Below are 21346 nucleotides of genomic sequence, written 5' to 3'. Positions count from 1 at the left end.
CGCGCACGCCGGCCCCGCCCCACCCAGGGCCCGCCCCGCGCCCTCTGACCCTGCGGGCCCCGCCCCCAGGCCCACGCGGTAGTGTCGCTGCCGGAAGTGGCGGCGCGGGTCGGGGCTGGCCTGGAGCATGGCGGGCACGCGGGGCGTGGGGCGCGAGGCGGCGGCGGCGGCGGGGGCGCTGCCGGGGAAGCGGCCGCCGGAGCCGGAGCCGGAGCCGGAGGAGGTGACCGCGGGCTGCGCGAGTGGGACGGGGAAGTGCATCTGGGCCGCACGTGGCGGCTCCTCGGCCGCCGGCCCCGGGGAGCCAGGCCAGGGAAAGCGGGGAGGAGGGTCGCCTGTCCGCTGCTGGCGGTGGCCTTGTGGGGGCGTCCTGGGCAGGGAGCACCCCCTGCGCGAGGGGTAGCCGGTGTGGGGCTGGGCTGTCCTGCGGTTGGAAGAACGTCTGGGCCGGAGAGAGCTAGGAAGGAGGGCTGGCATCCTATGCGGCAGCCTCCCGAGCCCTTTGAATTGTGCTTCCTGCGTTAAAGGGATTTGAGCCTGCAGTAACTACTTGCCTGTTGATGCGTTACTAATACGTCGCATCCATTGTAAAAGAGGGTACGAGAATAGTAAGGCAGTGCCTGCTGCACTGGATGCATCGTTTCAACTGGACTCATGGCCACTCCTGATTTCCAGCTGGACCCCATCTGGATCGTGGGGTGTCATCAAATCTCGGTGGTAGAAAGCCGCCGAAGGCTTGTACAGTCGAGCCTCTCTGAGCCGGGACTCCACGCCGCTGGGTTGTCAGGCTGCCCGCTCACTTTGCGGCAAGTCCTCTTGGCTCTGTACCCATTAGCAGCCATTTGTACTTGTGCCCAAATCGTTTATGGCATTTTCACTTGCTGTTTTAATTGTGTGGCTTACTAAGTGTCGGAGTAGTTAGTGTGTGTCAGAGTCGTTTCTGTGGAAGCTGAGTTGAGCGCTGCCAAGTAATGGGTGAGTGCAGGCTGTCCAATTAGGTGAGACTTGTTAACAGTTGAAAAGCAGTGAATTCTCCGTTCAAATAAATGCTTGCTAAAAGTCTGCAAGTTCTTGTTCCACTTCTAAAAGGTCCACACACTGTGCACTGCGTCCTGTAGACTTAGGGATCGGGGAGTGTCTGGTCAGCAGAGCTCTGCTGGGGGAAGCTCTGGTCCTACCCCTTGAGGGGGTGAATGGAAACACCTATTTTTAAGTAAAGTTTGTGTCGTTTTTATGTTTTTTCAACCAGCCTTTACAATTTACTGATCAACTTCGGTCCCAATCTGGTTGGATACAGAGTCTTCTGCTTCTGGTGGGAAAAGCCCCTCAGGTTGTGGCCGTCTGCCTGGCCCAGACCCCGCCCTAGTGCCCTCATAGCTCTGAGGCTGTGAGTGCCAGGGTGGGGGGTGTGGAGGATAGGGGGCCGGTGTGGGTGATGTGATGGGAACTGAGCTCCTTGAAAAGTCCTTCCCTTGTGAGATGCTAGGAGTTGAATGTCTCTTCCGAGGGCACGTGGCCTGCTGTCGGCGGAGGTGGGTGGTGAGGGAGGCCTGGGTTGGGTGGGTGGTTTTGGTGGAGGTGGAGGCTTGCGGCCTGAGGGCTGTGGCCTTGGAGGAGGGCCACACGGAGCTGTGGGTCAGCGCAGGGTGCCTGGCGTGCGGGCCGTGCGCTCGTTGACGCCGTGCTTCCTTTAGCCTTGTGTCCTCGGTGCTCCTGCTCTCGGCCCTGGGCCTGGCAGCGATCCTGGCCTCTCCGACAGCGAGGAAAGTGTGTTCTCAGGCCTGGAAGATTCCGGCAGTGACAGTAGTGAGGCCGACACTGCGGCTGAGGAGGAGGACGGGGCCAGCAGCGCTGAGCAGCACGGCAGGACGGAGAAGACCCCCGGGCAGCAGGTGGGTAAGCGAGGAGCCTCCTGGTGGGCTCTCGCCCTGGATGACCATGGCCAGGAAAGTGCCTGCCAGGCATCGGGCTCTCTGGGGGCTCCCGGCAGTGCTTTCTGCCGTTCCTTGGGAACCCCAAGGCCCTCGTCCCTCCTCCGGTGCAGCAGGGCGGAGGAGCGGGTGGGTGTTGCTGGTGGGGGCTGGGTAGGACGCTTACTTGGAGCTGAGGTGCTCTGGGCTCTAGGGCACCAGTTTTCAAGCATAGTCATGTGCTCTGTTCATAGGAACCGCAAAAATCTACCTGCCTGGGCCCCCACCCCCCACCCCAGTGATTCTGATGTCACTTACCCTGAGGCTCAAGCCACTTTGCTAGACTCAGCTGTAGGCTGGGTTTCCTAGGGGCAAAGCCCAAGGTGGGATTTGTTTGCAGGGGCCTGCCTGGGGGGAGCTGGTGGCCCCGCACTTCTGGGAGCGAGTGGAGCTCCATCCACCTGGCCTGGTCTCGGGGGCACAGGAGCCAGCTGGCCGCCGTGTGAGGCTTTGCCGTCCTGCCTGTTGCTGTGACGATGGGGAAAGGCAAACCCCACTCTTGTCTTAAGTGAGGAAAATGACAGAAAAGCTTAATTTAACTAAAACACAACACTGGTTGTTCAGACCATCCTAGAAACGATCTTGTAACTACTTATACTTTCAGTGGCCGTGGTGTCCTGGAGGTTAGGACCGTGATGGAAACCAAAAGCCACACTTATTTGATCTGTTTCCTAGGAAGAAAAGATTTTAAATCAGATTTAAATCCTCCACCCATTCAAGCTTTAATTGTAGCGCTGGTGCACGAAGAGAAGATGGTCCACAGATTGCCTTGCCCGTGGTTTGTGGGCTTATGGGCAGATTTTTCTCCTTTTTAACTTTTATTTTTTTTAAGATTCATTATTTATTTATTTAGTTAGTCAGTCAGTTATTTTATTTTTGGCTGCGCCGTGCGGCACACGGGCTCTTTCGTTGTGGCACACAGGCTTCTCTCTAGTTGTGCCGTGCGGGTTTTCTCTCTCTAGTTGTGGCGTGTGGGCTCCAGAGCGCTGGGCTCTGTAGTTTGCAGCACGTGGGCTTAGTTGCCCTGCGGCACGTGGGAAGTTAGTTCCCTGACCGGGGATCGAACCCGCGTACCCTGCATTGGAAGACGGATTCTTTACCACTGGACCACCAGGGAAGTCCCTTAACTTTAGAAATTTACAAAATATTCCCTCCTTGACAAAAAGTTAAATCTTAGATCAACACTGTTCAGTAAAGGACGTTTCCATTCGCTGCCTTCACTCTCCTTGGTGAGCACAGTTCGTGGTTAAATTATCTTCCTGGATCTTTTCCTCCTCTTTTAAAATTAAGGATCCACACGCTTAAGATTTTTCCTTTAAAATAGGATTTTTATCCTCTTTTATAAACAACATTTTAGGAATGATTTTTAAAACTTAAATAACTTTTTTTTTTTAATAACTTTTTTTTTTTTTTTTTTTTTGCGGTACGCGGGCCTCTCACTGTTGTGGCCTCTCCCGTTGCGGAGCACAGGCTCCGGACGCGCAGGCTCAGCGGCCATGGCTCACGGGCCCAGCTGCTCTGCGGCATGTGGGATCTTCCCGGACCAGGGCACGAGCCGGCGTCCTCTGCATCGGCAGGTGGACTCTCAACCACTGCGCCACCAGGGAAGCCCTTTAAATAACTTTTTTTTTTTTTTTTTTTTTTTTTTTTTTTTGCGGTAGGCGGGCCTCTCACTGCTGTGGCCTCTCCCCCTGTAGAGCACAGGCTCCGGACGCGCAGGCTCAGCGGCCATGGCTCACGGGCCCAGCCGCTCCGCGGCATGTGGGATCTTCCCAGACCGGGGCACGAACCCGTGTCCCCTGCATCGGCAGGCGGACTCTCAACCACTGCGCCACCAGGGAAGCCCTAAATAACTTTTTTTAACAAAAATAATTTTTAGTTGAAATTCTCTAGGTGAGGTACTGCGTACACGCATCTCGAGGCTGACCACCTGTGCCCCGTGAGCTGCTGGGCTTTTGCTGCTCCGCAGAGGTACCTGTGCCGCCGTCCTGGGTCTGCTGGCGGCCGGCTCAGCGGGTGCCAAGCTGCAGCTCAGGAGAGACTCCATGCCCGCCCTCTCCAGAGGGCGGGGAGCCGTCCTCGCCCCTGGCCCTCGGCCCTCCGGGGCGCCCTCCGAGCCCTCTGTCTGAGGAAGTCGGCCCAGGCCACCTGGGTGGGGACGTCCTCAGAGGGGGTGAGGCTGCCTGTGGCTCTGTGCCCTCTCCAGGTGTCCCCCACTGGCAGCCAGGCCCTCGGGCCCTCCCTTCCGTGCTCCCCTCCCAGCTCGTGCGCAGGCCCTTAGGGCCCATCCGCATCTCCTGTGGGTCGTCCTGGAGCCCTGCCAGCTTCCCCGGAACCTGCCTGGCCTGGGCACTCACATCTCTGGCTTCTTCGTGCTGTAGCTGAGGGGTGTTGGGGGACTGTTTTCTAAAGCGGGGACCTCGGTACTGGGTCGGAATTCATCCAGGCCAAGAGAGGGAATTGAGGAGGTGGGCGTGCTCTTGACTCCCGGTGGAAGTCCCCATCTCCCCTTCTCTCCCGCCCGTTCCTCAAAAGCCATCCACCGCTCCATCTGGTGGGGCTGGCGATGCTCCGCGTCTCCTGTTCACAAACAGGCCAGTCAGGGCTTCCTGCGTGTTCCCCTGTCTCCCCCCGAGCCTGGCCGCACGAGACACCCAGGAGCGGCCCCCGTGACAGCCCTGTCATGCTCTGCATCGGGGCCCCCCGAGTCAGCCTGTCCCTCTCATCCTGCAGCTACTGCAGGGCTGCTAACCTGCAGAACCTTCCTACCACGCTGGGGAGTTCCGCTAGGTCAGGGCCCTCTCGAGGGCCTGCCGACCCACCTTCACCTGCCACAGCCCGTGGCTTGTCCCGTGCCACACCAGGAAGCCCTGCGAGCAAGCTGGAGGGGAGCCCTGGGCCCCGCTCCCACTCCCCCACTGGCCGCCCACGCCCCTCCTGTTTCCACCCTCAGGTGGCGGCTCCGGCCGCGGGGCACCCCCAGTCACCCAGGGCCTCTTGCTTTCCCTGTGTCCCCCCAGTAGCACTTGGTGGTGCTTTTGGGTGGGCTTTTCCGGTCCCATGGGTCTCGCGTTGCTGGGCCTCCTCTTGATTTCTCACCTTGAGTGGATTTAGGTGCTGACGGCCATTTCTTCCTTTTTGTGCTTGTTTAGATCCATTTTTTTTCTGCTTGTTCTGTTCGGTTTGGTTCTTTCTCATTTGTGTGGGTTTTCCCGTGCTTTGTCTTCTTATTTTGTACAGAAGTTCCCATCTTCACTAGTTCAATCTGCTTGCCACGTTCAAGAATGTAACAGAAGACCTAGTAGCGATGCCTAATGTGCAACTAGCATCTCCCAGATAAGAGTCCTACCTGTACCGGCTGTGCACGGAGCTTACTGGAAAGCCTTGGGCAGGAGGCGCCCATCTGGGTCTCAGCTCAGCTCTGGGGAGTGGTGGGCAGTGGCTGTGAGTCCCAGGCCTGTGCACTGTGGGGTCTGGGCGTTGGCTCCTGGGGAGGGAGCGGGCCCGGTCAGCGGAGGCCACCTCAGGCAGGACGTGCCTGGGCCTGTCCCACAGAGCCCCGGCCGTGGCCCAGCGCCAGACACTCTTCTTTCTGGGGCTCGGAGTTCAGGGCAGGTGGGGTGGCGTCGCATCTGGGGTGACATGATCCGTGGGTTTGGGAGATCCCACAGCCCCCCTCAGCTCTGAAGCACATCAGCTTCTCCTGTACCCTCCCCGGGTTTCTAGTATGTTCTGCCCTCGGAGGGTGGTCACTCAGATCACATCCCGTGTTCTGGGGTTCACTCACACGTCCGGGTGGGGTGGCCTGAGTGACTGGCTCTCACTGGGCATCTCATCTCTGCCTGCCCGTCCCCTCTCGCGGGACTCAGGGCTCCAAGAGCAAGCAAGCCACGCAGCAGCATCCTGGCTGTGGAGCTGCCAGTCATGATGCGAGGCTGCAGCCCCTCCCAGGAGAGGCCCATCCCGCCTCCCTTGGTCCCCTGGTCTGGGGCATTTGCCTACAGAACCCCACTTGCCTCTGGTCCTGCCCGTGGGCCCCCAGCCATCCACACGGACGCGTTTGGGAGCCCGCAGCACGTGGTGTTGAGCCCGTCTTGGTGTGGGTGCTGGCGGCTCTGGGCAGCCCCTCGCCACCTGGTGCCTGTGCCTGGGGATGTTGGGGGCCGGGGCTGGGCCGCGTGAGAAAGAGGAGAGAGAGGGCGGCGCTGTGCGAGTTCTCCCTTTTTTTTTTTTTTTTTTTTTTTTTTTTGCGTTACACGGGCTTCTCACTGCTGTGGCCTCTCCCATTGCGGAGCACAGGCTCCTGGATGCGCAGGCTCAGCGGCCATGGCGCACGGACCCAGCCGCTCCGCGGCATGTGGGATCTTCCCAGACCGGGGCACGAACCCGCATCCCCTGCATCGGCAGGCGGACTCTCAACCACTGCGCCACCAGGGAAGCCCGACTTCTCCCTTTTTTACGGTGGCCACTGGCCAGCTACAGTGCCTCTAAACTTTGAAGGGGTGGGGTTTGTTAGGTCCTCCAGGTCCCAGGAACTGGGCCACGCCCCGCATCACGGCAGCCCCCTGGTGGCCACCATCTGCCTTGCGGCGTCACCTCTGGAGGGAGGATGTGGCTGCAGAGCCGTGGGGCCGCGAGGGGGGGCCCTCCTTGCCGGGTGTCCAGCTCTCTTGCCCAGGAACTCACAGCCCCGCTGCTGGGTGTCCCCTCCCCTTGCTGAGGTCCCGCCTGTGTCTGGCTCCCCAGGCATCACTGGGGCTGGCCAGGGCCCCGGGATGGTGGCCTGTCGTGCAGGTGGTGCGGAGCTCCTGGGGTCCGGTGCCTGGTGGGGGGCATCAGACTGGCTGGCGGTTGGCAGCCTTGGAGCACCGTGGCCTGCACTGCCGACCCTGCTGTGACCAGTGGCCCGTCAGCCATGGGCTGGCATCGGGGGGCTGCTGAGAGACTTGCAAGTGGCCCGGCCAGGGGTCCCGCCAGCCCAGGGCCTGGGGCAGGTGTGTCCGCTCCTGCGGTGACGACGGTGAGGGCGAGGACGGCAGGAAAGCCTTGGGTCCCAGGCTGGCCCTCTGTGCCCCCCGCTTGCCCCCACCCCCAGGCAGTGCTGACCCACTTTCTGCGGGCAGGGCTCCCGCAGTGCACAGCTCGGGGAGCAAGGGGTGGGAGAGACGTGGAAACCAAATCTCGCCTTTTCCTGGCCTGGAAAAAAAGTTACTCTCCCACCCTCCTTACACCGAGGGAAAAACAGGCGGGAGGGAGAGCTGCCTTGCGGGCCTTTGGCTCTTGCCCGGGCAGGGGGAGCGGGGCTCTGGGCGGGGTGCCCGTGCTTGGGGTGGGGGGCCCCTGCTACACTTTACTGCCCCTGGAGTCGGGGGGAGAGACGGGCTGTTCTCCCCATCAATCCCAGTTCCGGTACACCAGGTCCCCCCGCCCCACAAGGGGAGAATCTGTTTTCCAGGTTGGGGTGTGAATGAGCAGTGGCACCCACTCACTGGCCCGGTGGGCGGGGTCAGCCTGGGGCCGGTCCTCCCGGCATTCTGAGAGTGTGGGTGCCTCTCTGGGCCCTTGGCGGGCTGCGCTGAATGTGGCCTCCTCGAGGCAAGGGTCTTGCCCTAGGAGTGGGTCGGCCATGGTCCCTCTGCTGGTGGCCAAGAGCGAGTACCATGGCCTTCCCCTCGGTGGACCAGCCCTCACCTGCGGCTGCTGAGAGGCCTTGTCCCCTGACCCCAGGCTGGCTCTGGGCTCGGCTGGGCCTTTGGGCCAGGAGCCCTGCAGCCGTTTTTTTCATTAAGGAGTGCGGGGGTGGCTAAGTGCTCCTTTTCCAGGTGTCAGCCCCTCCCTGGGGTCCTCCCCCAGAGCTTGGACGTTATGATGGGTCCAGCCCTTGACAGAGGATGACCCTGGGTGGGACCCCCCCCTCCCTGAGAGGCCCACTTAGACCTGCGGTGTCCCCAGTCTTGTCCTGGCGCCGGGACGAGGTTGGAGCCGCTTAGAGACTGGGGTGTGGGAACCTAGGCCTCAGCATTGGCAGGAGGGGGCGGGCGTCCTGGACCCACGATCTGCCCCAGGCCCAGGGCGTCAGTGTCCTGACATAACATAATTGCTCTCCCCTTGCCTTCCCAGGCCGGGACCCCTTCCCCGAGGACGGAGGTGGCGAGTGTGCAGTTTGAGGACGAGTACGTGGAGGACAGCTCTGACGAGGAGGTAGGGCTGGGGCCGCGGCCTCCTCGTTTGCAGGGTGGGCTGCACTGCCTGGGCAGAGGTGGGTCAGGCCACAGCGAGGCCTGAGTGGGCGTCCTGGCCTGGGGCCCCAGTCCCTGTCTGGAAGAGCGATTTCAGGGTCGGGGACACGTGACTGCAGGAGTGTGTGTCATCGCGGGGAGGGGAGGGCACTGGGCACCTCGCAGCCAACCCTGGGCCCTGGGGGGTGGGCGGCGGGGCTGACAGGCAGTGTGGGCCCCTATGCTCTGGGCGGGCACCGACAGGCCCGGGGAGGCTTCCCCGACACCAGCCGGCCTGGGCTGGTCCCCGGGGGTGAGGGTGCAGAGACAGGCCCCACGGGCACCTGCGCTGGGCGCTGAGGGCAGGAGACGGGCGGCCCCGGTTCTCTGCCCCGCTCCTCCGTGGCGTCCTGGAGGTCGGGGTCGCCGGGGCCCTCAGTGCATCTGGCCGTCCTTCCCACGTCTACGCTCTCAAGGAGAAAGCTTGCTGCCAGGCTAGGGGTGCTCGGTCTGGCCAGAGGCTGCCGTGGCTCAGCTGCCCGAAGCTGCCCGTGGGTTCTGGGGGGTGCTGGGGCTGAGGAGCCTCCCAGGTAGACGTGGCCGTGCTGCTCGCCCAGCCGCCCCCTCCCTGATGTGTCCTGGCCACCGGGCGGGGCTGCGGCCCCCATGCCCACTGCCCTGGTGTGAGCCCTCCGGGTGTGTGCCTCCTCGGGCTGGGGGGCCCTGCAGAGACAGCGGTCCCCGCCCCCCGGTGGCTCTTCCTGCCGCCTGCCAGGGGCTGTCCCCGGCTGGGGAGACACGCGCCCCCTCCCCTGCACAGCTTCCACCCCCATCCTCTGCTCTCTTGGCAGCGGCCGCAGGAGCCTTGGCTGCCCGCCCGATCCGGTCTCTGTGCGTTCAGAGAACAGAGACAAAACAAAATAAATTGGTTTCCTGGCCGGAGCAGCGGGCGTACTCGGTGAAGGGGGGCCGGTGCAGCGCGGCTCCCGGCCTGTCTCCCCCCCTCCCAGGGGCTCTGGCTGTCGGCAGCCACATCCTGTCGGCTACTTTTTTATATTCGGTATTTTGAGAAATCGATGATGATTGTAAATGGAGTGCAGAGGCCGGGGGAGGGGCTTCGGCCCGCCCGCGGGGAGGCGCTCCTCCTGGCCCGGGCTGTGCTGGAGCCGCCGGGGTGGGGGCTGCTTCCTCCGGCGATGACTATCCCATATGTCGCCTGAGTGACAGGGAGCCGTGCTTCTGCCAGCACAGCCGGCTGTGGCTCGAGGGGGCGGCAGAGCTCGGCTTTCAGGGACCAGGCTGGCCTGACAGATGCTCTCCTCCCTGAGAAGTGCTGCCCCGGCCCCCGCCCGCCCCCCGACACACACACACACTTGTCGCCGTGTCTCTGCCGTCTGTGCAAAGCAGGGTGGGCTTCAGGGAAGAGGCTTGAGAAGTGGGGTGGCGAGCCGTCCTCTCGGGGGCCCAAGGGGCGAGAGCACGCGAGGGGCGCAGGAGCCTCCCCCCCCCCCCGGGGGCTGTGCCCTGGGTGGTTGGCACCTGGGAGGGGCCACCGTCCGCGAACACTTGGTCGCATCGTGTCGGGCAGCGCCTCCTCCACGCAGCATCCTTGGAGGTGGCCGGTGGTGCTAGGACTCCACTCAGGCCTTGGCCAGCCTCCAGCAGTGGTGTCCTGACAAGGCGTGCTCCCGGGGGAGAACCTGCGGTGTGGCAGTGCCCGACCTCCCCCTCCCCAGTCCCTGTCCTGCCCACCCCTCAGGCCTGGGCTTGAGGCCCGGGGTTTCTAGGCCCTCTGACCGCCGGCCTCCGCCGTGCCTGGCTTTGGGGGACCCCGGCCCCAGGCACTGATGGGTGAGCGACGGTTCTCCTTCTCGGGAGACCTGGGTCCTGTTTCCGTACCTTGGCCTTCTCCGTACCTTCCCCCCAGCTCACATCCCAGGCAGCAACAGGGCTGCAGCCCCCGGACGTGCTGCCAGGCCACGCGTGGCGGGGGTCCTGGCCACCGTGAGCGGGGGGGGGGGGAGCCCCGCTCCCACAAGTCCACTGCACCCCTCCCCCACAGACGTGACCTCATCCAGCTGCCGCCCCGGGAGGAGGGGCGGGGGCGGGGGGCTGGGCGGCCTTCGCAGCAGCGGGGTTCCCCCACCCTGTCTCTGGCCTGGGAGAAGCTGGGAGAAGTTGAGGCCTTGGGCGGGTGGGGTGGGGGCGGGGCTGCGAGCCCCCGGGGTCCCGGCCCTGCAAGGGTGGGCGGGCGGCGGGCGCATCTGCGTCCGGGCTGCGGTCCTCTCAGCTCTCCCGCCAGGCGCCGCTAATGGCCTCCCGGCTACTGAGCGGCAGCCGCCTCCTCCGGGCTCCGCCCCCGCCCCGGCCCCCGGCGCGGCCCTCGGCCCTCAGCGCTCGCTCGCTGCTGGCAGCGCGGCCGCGGCTCGGGTTTCGAGCTGTTGTGCAGAGCGTGCGTCTCGGCCTCGCGGGCCGCCGGCCTCCCTGGCGGGCCCCCCATCCCCGCGGCCAGGCTCCGACAGACCCTCGGGTCGCTCCGGCCGCCTGGCCTGGGAGGGGCCCGATGACACGGTGGCCCGTGGCCTCACAGGTGGCCGTGGGGGGCTGTGGGTGTGGCGGCTGTGACCTCAGGGCGCCCCTGGCTGCTTTTGCCAGGCACCACCTCTCAGCCAGGCCCGCTGCGTTTGGGTGTGTGTGGGGTGCCCCCCCCCCCGCGCCAGCGCCGCCCGCCCTGGGTCCGCTTGTCACACTTGGGAGACAGGGTTCTCCCTGGGGAGGGCGGAGGGTGTTGGATGATAGCAGCACGCTCCCTTTCACTGGGGCACCTGGGTGGTAGAGGCCCTGGCCTGCCCTGTGCCCACTGGAGCCAGTTTCCCGGGGCAGGCGGGTGGGAGGGAGGGTGCTGGGCCTGGGGCGGGGCGGGGGTGGGGTGGGTGTCGCCCTAGGGCTGGAGGTGCGGCCGTAGACCGAGGCTGGCTGGGCAGGCTTGTGGGGCGCAAGTTCTGTAGGAAAGGCGGTTGAGCGGCTGGCTGCTGAGCAGGGCCAGCACGTGTCCCGGCCCAGGCCGGGGCTGCCTCGCTGAGGACAGGGCTCGGGGGGTGGGGGGCTGGCCCTGTGTGGGCAGGGGCTCGCGAGGGGGGGCTGGCCGTGTGTGGTCGGGGGCTCGGGGCGAGTCCTCCTGAATGAGGTCTTGGAGGGGCTGGGGCTGGGATGTGAAGCAGCGTAGTGGGCCTTTGGCACTTAGCAAGGGGGTCCCAAGCCTGTGCCCACCTCCAGCATTCCCAGAGGAGTTTCTGGGAGCCCTTGCCTGCAGGGAGCCGAGATTCGGGTGTCCCACGTGGGAACGCCCACTGGACCCTGGCCAACCCCCGGAGGGGGAGGGGCAGGTGGGTGGGCAGCCTCGGTGCCCCCTCCCCCTCCCCCATGGACCCCTTGGCGGGGGAGTGGACTTGCTTCCCTCTACCCCGGCCGCCGTGGAGGCACTGGTCAGGGGTCAAGGAGTGGCCTTGGAGGGGCCCCGTGCCCACACAACGTCCGACGGTTCAGGGGTGGGTCGGGCCAGCAGCGCTTTCGTGAGGGTGGCAACTGGAAGGGACAGTCTGATGGAGGAGGTTTGGGGAGGGGGTTCCGAGTTTCTCGCCCGCCCCACCCTGGCCTGGCTGGCTACAGCTGGTGGGCCCTGCTTCTGACCCCGACCCCTGCCGGGATCCCCTCGGCTGGCTTTGGCCTGTGGGGCAGGAAGAGGCCGAGTGGGACCTGGCTTTCTCCCCTTGGGCCCATCGACCAGGACTCATCCCGCCAGCACCTTGTGTGGGTTCAGCTGCAGCAGGTGGCCTGGGGCACGTGGCCTGTCCTCCTCCCGCCATGGAGCGCAGGAGAGAGGAGGCGCAGGAAGGCGGGGGGCGGGGGGGCTCCGTGTCGGGGGAGCTGAGGGAACACTGCCGGCATTGTAATCGGAGCGGGGCAAGGCGAAGAGAGAGCCCGAGCGCGGGCGGCTGACCCCGCGCTCCCCGGGGACAGGTGGGAGAGGCGGAACGAGGAGAGAGTGAAGGATTCCAGAGGTGGGCCGGCTTCCTTTCTCTCAGACAGACACGGGAGGGAGGTGGGCAGCGGGCCAGCGCCGTACCTGCAGTTCCAATCTGCGGTCCTGACAGCTGCAGCCACTTTGGGGAGGGGGAGGGGACGGGGGGGGGCTCCGCGAGAGCGGAAAAATCCCAGCCGACACATCAGCCGGCGGCCGCCCGCGTCCGGTGCAGCCTGGGGGGTGGGGGACCCCTGCCGCCCGGAGGCCCGTCCTTGGGGCATGGCGGCCCCCTGGGAGAGCGCAGGCTGGGGGCTGTCTGGGCCCTGGAGGGGTCGGCGGGCTCCCGCCCCCACGGGGTCACATGTGCTTCCTGGCAGCCCGCAGGTGCTGCGCAGGGTAGGGTGGGGGCCGGCTGGCCTGCCGGCGCAGGCGGCCTGGCGATGGATCACGTGGTGCCGCCAGCAGCTCGTTCCCCAGGCTGGGGACAGGGAGCTGACAGCCTGGCCCTGATGGCCATCAGAGCGTTTCCAGCCCTGCTTGGCCCGCAGAGGCGGCTGCTGGCCCAGGGTGCGGGCTGGGCCCTCCTTTCGTGCCGCCCCTGTGGGGCACTGGCACACGGAGGCTCGGTGGAGGGGCGAGGCTGGCGTCCTGGGGAGGAAGTGGGGTTTGTGGTGGACGGGGGCCCGGCGGCTGCCGTGAGTAGCCGAGTGGACTCTCGTGGGGCCGCAGGGGCTCGGGCCGGCCCGCCACCCCCAGTCTGGTTTGAATTTCTGGAGCGGTGGAGGGTGACGGCGTGCCCCTCCCCGCCCCCTCCCCTCCCTCTCCTGCTGGCTGGCGGGCCAGGCTCTCAGCCTCTGCTGCTACCGGTGCAGCTCAGGGAGCGACCGGGCCCACTGCCCGGGCCCGAGGCTGGCCAAGCTGCAGCCGCTGTCGGAGTCACAGGCCCAGCAGCCGAGGGCCTGGCCCGCTCGCCCTGTGCCAGGGCCTGCCGGCCCCTGGGGACCGTCCCAGCGGGCCGTCCTCTCCTACCGACTTGGCATCTCCGAGGCTCCCTCAGCCCCCTCTCCTCTTCTGCACCGGCTCCAAGGGTCCCTGACACCCATGCCCCTCCGGCCTCGCCCCGCACTCTGCTCTCAGGCCTTTGTGCAGGGCGTGCGGACCCCGCCCCCTGCCGCCCATCGTCTTCGGGAGGATTTGTGAGGGAGGGTGCAGCCCCACCCAGCCCAGGTATGGAGAGGTGAGGCCGGCCGGTGAGCGGCAGGTGGCCACAGACCGTCCCCACAGAACTGCCCGGTGCCCCGGGGACCACGGGAGGCAGGCTGGAGGCCCTGGGGCGTCCCTGCCCGCCCGCCCGCCCCGCGTGCCCCTCCGCGGGCCGCGTTCTCGCAGTGTCCTCCGTGCCCCGGGGCGGAAGGGGTGCCTTTCCCATCCCCCAGGCAGACCCCCACACTCCTCCTCCTGGGTCCTGGCTCTCCAGGCAGGTGGGCGGGGGTGACCGAGCATGCCCTCTCCCCCGCTTCGGCCGGCCAGCTGTAGGCTCCCGCAGGATTAAGGAGAGGAAATTTGGGGTTGGGTTTCCCTCTGAGTGGAACCTGCCGTTGTCACTTCTTATCCTGTTATATTTCTATCAGATTGGACACAGCCCCCTTCTAGTCCTTAATGGTTCTGGCTTTGAGAATTTCCTCCAAAATTACACCATCGCTTCCTGTTTCTCGGTTCCCTGGAGCCCGTCTGTTCAGAGGAGGGGGCAGCTCTAGCCCTGCCCTGTTGGGGTGCCCACGTGGGCCTCGGCACCTGCCCTCTCCCGGGGTCCCTGAGCCTGCGCTGAGGGCTAGCAGGGCCCGGGGCCGGCACCTGGCGCTCTTGGCCATTCCCCGCCCGCTGGCCGGACGTCAGGCTGCTGGCCAGCCTGGGGGTGCTGGGGTGGCCTGCACAGAGCCGCCCCCACCTCTCTTCTCTGCTGTGCCTGTGGAGCTCGCGCCACTAGTCTATAATTGTCACCTGCAAGATTTTAATGGTCCGCCAGCTATGCACAGCTCGGGGAGAGGCCTGAATTGCCCTCCTTGTGGGCGGGTGGGGCCTTTGGGGGAGTTGGGTGGGTGGGTGGGTGGTGGGCGGCCAGGGGTCCTCCCGGTGTGAGCAGTGCTGCCGGGGCCAATTGCAGGGCTGGGGGCAGGGGTGGGCCCCAGGGGTACACATAGGCAGCTGCCACCTGGTCCTGCCCTCAGGCCTGGGGACTCACTCTGCCAGACAGTGCCCCTTGATTACCTTCCCCTACATGCCCACTTCGTGGGGCTCCGTGGGCAGAGGCTCAGGTGCCGAGGCCCTGAAGACCGACCGGAGCAAGCTGCATGCCGCAAGCACTGAGGACCCTTCAGGGCACTGGGACACCTGGCAGGCTCTCGGAGCGGGGGTGGGGCGAGACTGCTCCCGGGCCGGGCTGCCTGTGTCCTGCTCGGTCCCTCGCCCTCCTCTGCCCTCACAGGTCTCCTTCGGACCCCACGCCATAGTTCCCTGGTCGGGGGTGCTGGGCACGCCGGCCCCGAGCCCTGGAAAGTGGGGGGCCTTCCCCGAGAAGTGGGTACCTTGGCCCACGGAGCCCTGAGGGGTGGGAGGGTGGGCTCGGGCTCCGGCTCAGGGTGCATTCTGAACTGCTGGAGAGGACAGTGTGCGTCCGTGTTCAGAAGATAATTGTTTCGTTTTTAATTATACAAAGTTTCCAGACTTTATATTATCATATCAAAGACACAAGATGCCAGCACACAGTGACCAGAAGAAAACCAGGTTGGGAGCCAGCACGGAAAGTTCCAGTGGGGCTGGGCAGGTGCTGGGCCAGCTCTGAGTCCCACCGCCTGTTTGTCCATCGGCCCCGCTCACAGCTGGGGCAGGGCTGGCCTGGGGGGTGCCCTCAGGGAGGCCTGTGCCCGAGTCAGGTCCATGGGGGCTCTCCGTGGATGGCCCAGCAGCATCCGCCTCTAACTCCGAATCGCCGTCTTTCTGTCTCGGTCCTTGCTCTGCAGAGGGGAGGGCAGTGTCAGGGCCCGCGCAGAGACCAGTGCCAGCCTGCACCTCTGGGCTTCCCCACTGGGTGCTGTCTCGGGTGGTGGGTGCTGAAAGCAGCCCCCTTCCACGCTCAGCCCAGCTTCCCCAAGCGGCTTGGGGAGGAGAGTACGCTGCTGCACAGCCGAAATTGTAAAATTAAATTTCCCAGATGTTCAGGCCCCAGGAGCTCGCGCGTGCCGTCTGGAGAGGAAATGGGGATTGGGGAAAGCCGCGCCGTATTTTCTCCTTGCCTGCTCACCCTGCTTTTCCGGTGCCACCAAGCACAGCAGGAGCTGTAAATCACGGCCAGCCAGCGTCTCCCACAGCGGGGCCTCTCCCCCAGCCCCCAAGTCTCCTGCCCGCTCCTGCCAGCGGGTCCCACAGCTGCAGTGGTGTCTGAGTGGGCAGCCCCAGGGGCAGGGGCCAGGGGAGGGCAGGCAGGTGCCCGATAAGCCTTAGGCCAGTGGCAGAGCAAGTGGATCCCACTGCCCCTGAGTCTCCTTCCCCTGGGGGCAGGGTGGGTGGCCAGAGTTGCTTGATCCAACGCTGGTTTGGTCCCCTAGCTTCCAAGTTGGTGCCGGCCCTGCCTTGGTCTCTTCCCCCATCTGGCCCTGGGTGCCCTTGTCTGGTCCCCGTGGGAGCCTGTGTCCAGGGAACTCGGGGAGAGAATGTCCAGGGAAGGCCCAGCCCCGCCCCGCCTGCTCCCGCTGCGCCCTCCTCCTTGTGCTCCTCCCCCGCTGGGCTCGGGGCTGCGCGTGGGTTAACAGGTGCTGCTGGGGAGCTCTGCCTGCCTCTGGCCCCGCCCTCTCTGCCAGGCAGGTGTGGGTCGCACGGGCGGTTTGGAGGTGGGGGGCGCCCCATCCTCCTCGCCGCCCTTTCTGGGGACGACCCGCGCGGCCAACACTCACCAACTTCCTCTGGTTGCTGAGGCAGAAGGTGCAGATCTGTCTGGGCTGGGCGTTCTCGCCGTCGCGGGCGGGGGGCGGGGGCGGCGGGGGCGGCGGGCTGCCGGGGCGCGCCGCGTGGAAGAAGGCGGGCCCCGAGTGGCAGGGTTGCCCGTCGCCGCAGGCCTCACCCACCAGCAACACGTTGCCCAGGTGCGAGATGTAGCTGGAGGCCAGGCGCAGGGTCTCGATCTTGGAGAGCTTGCGGTCGGCCGGCTCGGTGGGGATGAGCGTGCGCAGCGCCGTGAAGGCCGTGTTCACGCTGTTCGTCCGGTCCCGCTCGCGCGCGTTCGCCGTGTGCCGCTGTCGGGGCTCGCGGCCCGGCCGCCCCCCAGGCCCCGGGCCGCCGCCCCCCGCCCGCCGGCCCCCGGCCCGTCTGCGGGCGCCCTGGAGGCCACAGCGCGCCGCGTGCACGCGGCAGGGCTTCTCGTCGGAGCCCGAACTCTCGCTGCCGCGGTCCTCGTCCTCCGACAGCGGGCTCACCTCGGGGTACAGGTAGCGGCCGGGCGGTGCTGAGCGCAGCATCGCGAAGGACATGGGGCCGGCGGCCGCCGTCAGCTCCGCGGCGCGCCGCGCATGCCGCCGCCGCCGCCGCCGCCGCCCAGGCCAGGGGGGCGCGGGGTCTCAGGGCTCCCGCGGTGGCGGCTGCGGCGCCGCGCGCACGTGTGCGTCCCGGGCTGGAGCAGAGCCGCGGGCCGGGCCTTTATAGCCGAGGCGGCCCCTCCCCCGCGCCGGCCCGCCCTCCTCCCCGCCTCCCAGCCCCTGGAGGCCGCTCGGAGCAGGGGCCCTGTGTCCCTCTGCCTTCCCGCGCCACGGTGAAGGGGCCTGGAGCATCGTGCCGTCTTTGGGGGATGCGGGGGAAGTGGGAGCCCCCTTCTGGGTGGTACCAGGGCTGTGCCGCCTCCTCTCCTCCCTCTTTGCGGGGGGCAGGAGGGTCAAGCAGGACCCATGACCCGGGCCTTCTCGCTTGGCATGACCAAGTTAACCCAGCTGCCCTGGCCCCAGCGCCTGGCCACACCCTGTCTGTCTCTCCCTCCCATGTACACTGGGGCCTTCGGTGCCCGGAGGAGGGGGCTGGAGTTCAGCCCCAGCTCCCTCGGCCGCCCCCCCGTCAGGTTTGGGCCTGGGGTCGCCTGACGACACAGCCTGTGTCTCCTGCACCTGCCCCCTCCTGGCAGCAACCTCCAGGTCTGGCCCCAGCTGTGTGTGCCCTCTCGACCGGCCCCTCCCTGCGCTCCTGCTCTGGAGGACCCCCCACCAGCACCCCGTTCCCCTACTGAGTGCTCCCGTGGGCCTTTTCTCTGGGCCACCGACCCCCCAACCCCAGTCTGTCCAATTCAGGGATGGCTGTGTAGACTTGGGGGTCACAGGAGAAGGCAAGGCATTCCTAGCAGCGGCAGGGACACACGGGGGCACACCTGGAGGAGGATGGGCAAGCTGGGAGAACTGAGGTCGGCAGGTTGGGGGCTGGGGTCAGGTGCAGAGGGGCGGCTCCCAGAGGGTCCTGTCCTGCTGTAGGGGGAGGGGTTCCCAGGCTCCCGGCCGTGCTGTCTCATCGGGGCCACTCCTCCCGTGGCTACTGTTGCAGGAAGCGGCCGCCTGGGCAGCAGTCTCCGTGCTGGGTGGAGGGAGGGTGGCGGCTGGCAGGGGCCTCGACCAGGAATGTGTGTCCAGGAATGTGGCTGCTCTGCCCGCTGAGGGTGGGGTGGGGGACAGGGCTTGGGGGCTGGGGAGTCCCTGAACGCTTGCAGGTCACAATGCGGTGGGTTCGGCCTCCCTTTGTAGTGGGTTGGTGGGGTCTTCCCTGAGTCCCTGCCCGTGGCTACCCGGTTTTGCCTAAGGCCCCCCGCCAGGGGAGGGAGCCCACGGGCGATGAGGTCACCCTTGCCTGTGGCTGCCCAGAGCCCTGGCCAAGGAATCCAGGGGGGAGGCTCTGGGGTTGGCACCACTTCAGTGGAAAATGTGAAGGTACAGCTCCGGCGCCTCTGAGGGTCAGGGGGGTGGTGGGGGACAGTGCCGGCCGCCCTGCCACGTCACACCCCAGGGAGGAGGCACGAGTCAGGGTGCCCGGGTGCTGCCCCTGGCTCGCCTTGAAGCCAGCCCCTTTGCTCTCACCTTTCCCCCTCGTCGGTATCTTTTGGGGGGCTTGGAGGGACGGGTGGGCACAGTGGGTGTCCAGTGCCGATACGCTGGCCTCCTGCCCCAGGACATCCGGAACACGGTGGGCAATGTGCCCTTGGAGTGGTACGATGACTTCCCCCACGTGGGCTACGACCTGGACGGCAGGCGCATCTATAAGCCCCTGCGCACCCCTGACGAGCTGGACCAGTTTCTGGACAAGATGGACAACCCTGACTACTGGTGCGGGCGTGGGGCGGAGACTGGGGGGGTGGGACAGGGCCGGTGGGCTGGGGCCTCGGCTCTGACGGGCAGTCCCTTAGGCGCACGGTGCGGGACCGGATGACGGGGCACAGCGTGCAGCTGACAGATGAACAGGTGGCCCTGGTGCGGCGACTGCAGAGGGGCCAGTTTGGGGATGTGAGCTTCAACCCGTACGAGGTAAGGGGCAGCCGCTGGCCCCAGGGTCTGGGGGCACCTGCAGGGCCCGGGCCCACACCCCTCTGCTCATCCCCCCAGCCGGCTGTGGACTTCTTCAGTGGGGACCTCATGATCCACCCGGTGACCAACCGGCCTGCTGACAAGCGCAGCTTTATCCCGTCCCTGGTGGAGAAGGAGAAGGTGGGTGCGGCCCCATCCTCCGGTCCGCCCCCCGGCCCCCCGCCCCTGCCCCCACCCTGACCCTGCCGCCTCTGCAGGTCTCCCGCATGGTGCACGCCATTAAGATGGGCTGGATCCAGCCCCGCCGCCCTCGGGACTCCACCCCCAGCTTCTACGACCTGTGGGCCCAAGAGGACCCCGATGCGGTGCTGGGCCGCCACAAAATGCACGTGCCTGCACCCAAGCTGGCCCTGCCGGGCCACGCGGAGTCCTACAACCCACCTCCCGAGTACCTGCCCAGCGAGGAGGAGGTGAGCCTGGTGCAGGCTGGGGTCTGCCTGCCCCCGCCCGCCCTGCGCTCCGGGCTCACTCCTGCCTTCACAGCGCATGGCCTGGGAGCAGCGGGAGCCCGACGAGAGGAGGCTCAACTTCCTGCCGCACCGGTTCCCGAGCTTGCGGGCCGTGCCCGCGTACGGCCGCTTCATCCAGGAGCGCTTCGAGCGCTGCCTTGACCTCTACCTGTGCCCCCGGCAGCGCAAGATGAGGGTGTGCGGTGGGGGGGAGCTCCCGGGCAGGGGCGGGGAGTGGGGGCGGGGGCGGGGCGGGGGTGGATGCCGCTGACCCCGCATGCTCCTCTCCCAGGTGAACGTGGACCCTGAGGACCTCATCCCCAGGCTGCCCCGGCCACGCGACCTGCAGCCTTTCCCCACGTGCCAGGCCCTGGTGAGCAGACAGGGCGGGGCGGCCGGGAGCACACAGTTCCGGGGCTCCGTCCCTCACCGCCCCTTCTCTGCAGGTCTACAGGGGCCACAGTGACCTCGTCCGCTGCCTCAGTGTCTCCCCGGGTGGCCAGTGGCTGGCATCAGGTGGGCCTCGGGTGGGGCAGCCCTGCCATGGGGGCTGGGCTGGGGGCCGGGTGCTGAGAGCCCATCCGCTGTGCTCAGGCTCAGACGATGGCTCGGTGCGGCTCTGGGAGGTGGCCTCCGCCCGCTGCGTGAGGACTGTGCCCGTCGGGGGCGTGGTGAAGAGTGTCGCCTGGAACCCCCGCCCGACCGTCTGCCTGGTGGCCGTGGCAGTGTGAGTATGAGGCCAGGGGTGCCCGCGCCGGTGGGGGTGGTCCTATGCCTGGGGGCCTTCACTGGGCTTTTGGCCACAGGGAGGACGCAGTGCTGGTGCTGAACCCGGCCCTGGGGGACCGGCTGGTGGTGGGCAGCACGGACCAGCTGCTGAGCGCCTTCACCCCGCCCGCGGAGCCTGCTGCGCAGCCCGCCCACTGGCTGGAAGCCTCGGAGGAGGAGCGCCGGGGCGGCCTGCGGCTGCGCATCTGCCACGGCAAGGTGTGGGGGCTATGGGGGAGGGCGGGGGGAGGGGGCGGGGCGGGGGAGGGGGCGGCTGAGCCCACCTTGCCTTCCTGCAGCCAGTGACACAGGTGACTTGGCACGGTCGTGGGGACTACATGGCCGTGGTGCTGGCCACCCCGGGCCACACCCAGGTGCTGATGCACCAGTTGAGCCGGCGCCGCAGCCAGAGCCCTTTCCGCCGCGGCCACGGCCAGGTGCAGTGCGTGGCCTTTCACCCCGTGCGGCCCTTTCTGCTCGTGGCTTCCCAGCGCAGCGTCCGCCTCTACCACCTGCTGCGCCAGGAGCTCACCAAGAAGCTGATGCCCAACTGCAAGTGGGTGTCCAGCCTGGCAGTGCACCCGGCAGGTGAGGGGGCGCCCTGGTTGGGGGGGTGCAGGTGAGGGGTCCGCCAGGTCCCTACCACCACGTCTTCCCCCAGGCGACAACGTCATCTGTGGCAGCTATGACAGCAAGCTGGTGTGGTTTGACCTAGACCTCTCCACCAAGCCGTACAGAGTGCTGAGGTGAGGTGCTGGTGGGTGGCGGGCTGCTCCCTACTCGGCCCCCCCACCCCCCTCAACCTGGTCCCCCCCTCAGGCACCACAAGAAGGCCCTCCGGGCCGTGGCCTTCCACCCCCGGTACCCGCTCTTTGCATCTGGCTCCGACGACGGCAGTGTCATCGTCTGCCACGGGATGGTGTACAAGTGAGTGCCAGTGCCCGCCTGCCCGCCCGCACCCCGTGGGGACTACGCTGCCCACATCCTGAGCCTCTCCCTTCCCCACAGCGACCTGCTGCAGAATCCGCTGCTGGTGCCTGTGAAGGTGCTCAAGGGGCACAGCCTGACCAAAGGCCTGGGGGTGCTGGACGTGGCCTTCCACCCCAGCCAGCCGTGGGTCTTCTCCGCCGGGGCTGACGGCACCCTCCGCCTCTTCACCTAGGGGGCCCTGCTTCCCGGGAGGGGCACGTGGGGCTGGGCTGTGTGTGTGCTCGGGACACTCAATAGAGGCGTTTCTCCTGCTGGCGTGACCTTCTCTGAGTCAGGATGCCTAACCGGGGAGAGGGCCTGCTGACCTGCCCGGAAGGAGAGG

The 21346-nt window shown here is 66.5% G+C and overlaps 2 protein-coding genes across 2 annotated transcripts; one reads left to right on the top strand and one right to left on the bottom strand.

Annotated features, from left to right (window-relative positions):
* Positions 1-92: 92 nt before the first annotated feature.
* On the top strand, positions 93-21275 carry BOP1 (BOP1 ribosomal biogenesis factor). The gene is made up of 16 exons (XM_079722462.1): positions 93-223; positions 1695-1892; positions 8091-8171; positions 18405-18559; positions 18640-18757; positions 18836-18937; positions 19015-19227; positions 19301-19462; positions 19559-19639; positions 19713-19782; positions 19861-19993; positions 20073-20253; positions 20334-20622; positions 20696-20780; positions 20854-20961; positions 21043-21275. Exons 1-16 carry the CDS (start codon positions 128-130, stop codon positions 21194-21196), a joined length of 2226 nt encoding a protein of 741 aa, XP_079578588.1. The 5' UTR covers positions 93-127; the 3' UTR covers positions 21197-21275.
* SCX (scleraxis bHLH transcription factor) lies at positions 15188-16735 on the bottom strand (the record flags this gene model as incomplete). The annotated part of the gene is made up of 2 exons (XM_079722395.1): positions 15188-15226; positions 16163-16735. 2 exons carry the CDS (start codon positions 16733-16735, stop codon positions 15188-15190), a joined length of 612 nt encoding a protein of 203 aa, XP_079578521.1.
* Positions 21276-21346: the final 71 nt, after the last annotated feature.

This window comes from Hyperoodon ampullatus (assembly GCF_949752795.1).
Source record: "Hyperoodon ampullatus genome assembly, chromosome: 17".
Classification (NCBI taxonomy): domain Eukaryota; kingdom Metazoa; phylum Chordata; class Mammalia; order Artiodactyla; family Ziphiidae; genus Hyperoodon; species Hyperoodon ampullatus.
This window is presented reverse-complemented; position numbering and strand designations above follow the sequence as displayed.

What these genes read in the sequence shown, in the direction of transcription:
- BOP1 (XM_079722462.1), top strand. Translation starts at nt 128, where the DNA reads ATGGCGGGCACGCGGGGCGTGGGGCGCGAGGCGGCGGCGGCGGCGGGG. An exon ending in TGGCCAGTGGCTGGCATCAG is followed by an intron (nt 19,783 to 19,860) that starts GTGGGCCTCGGG and finishes CGCTGTGCTCAG; the next exon opens with GCTCAGACGATGGCTCGGTG. An exon ending in CCTGGCAGTGCACCCGGCAG is followed by an intron (nt 20,623 to 20,695) that starts GTGAGGGGGCGC and finishes GTCTTCCCCCAG; the next exon opens with GCGACAACGTCATCTGTGGC.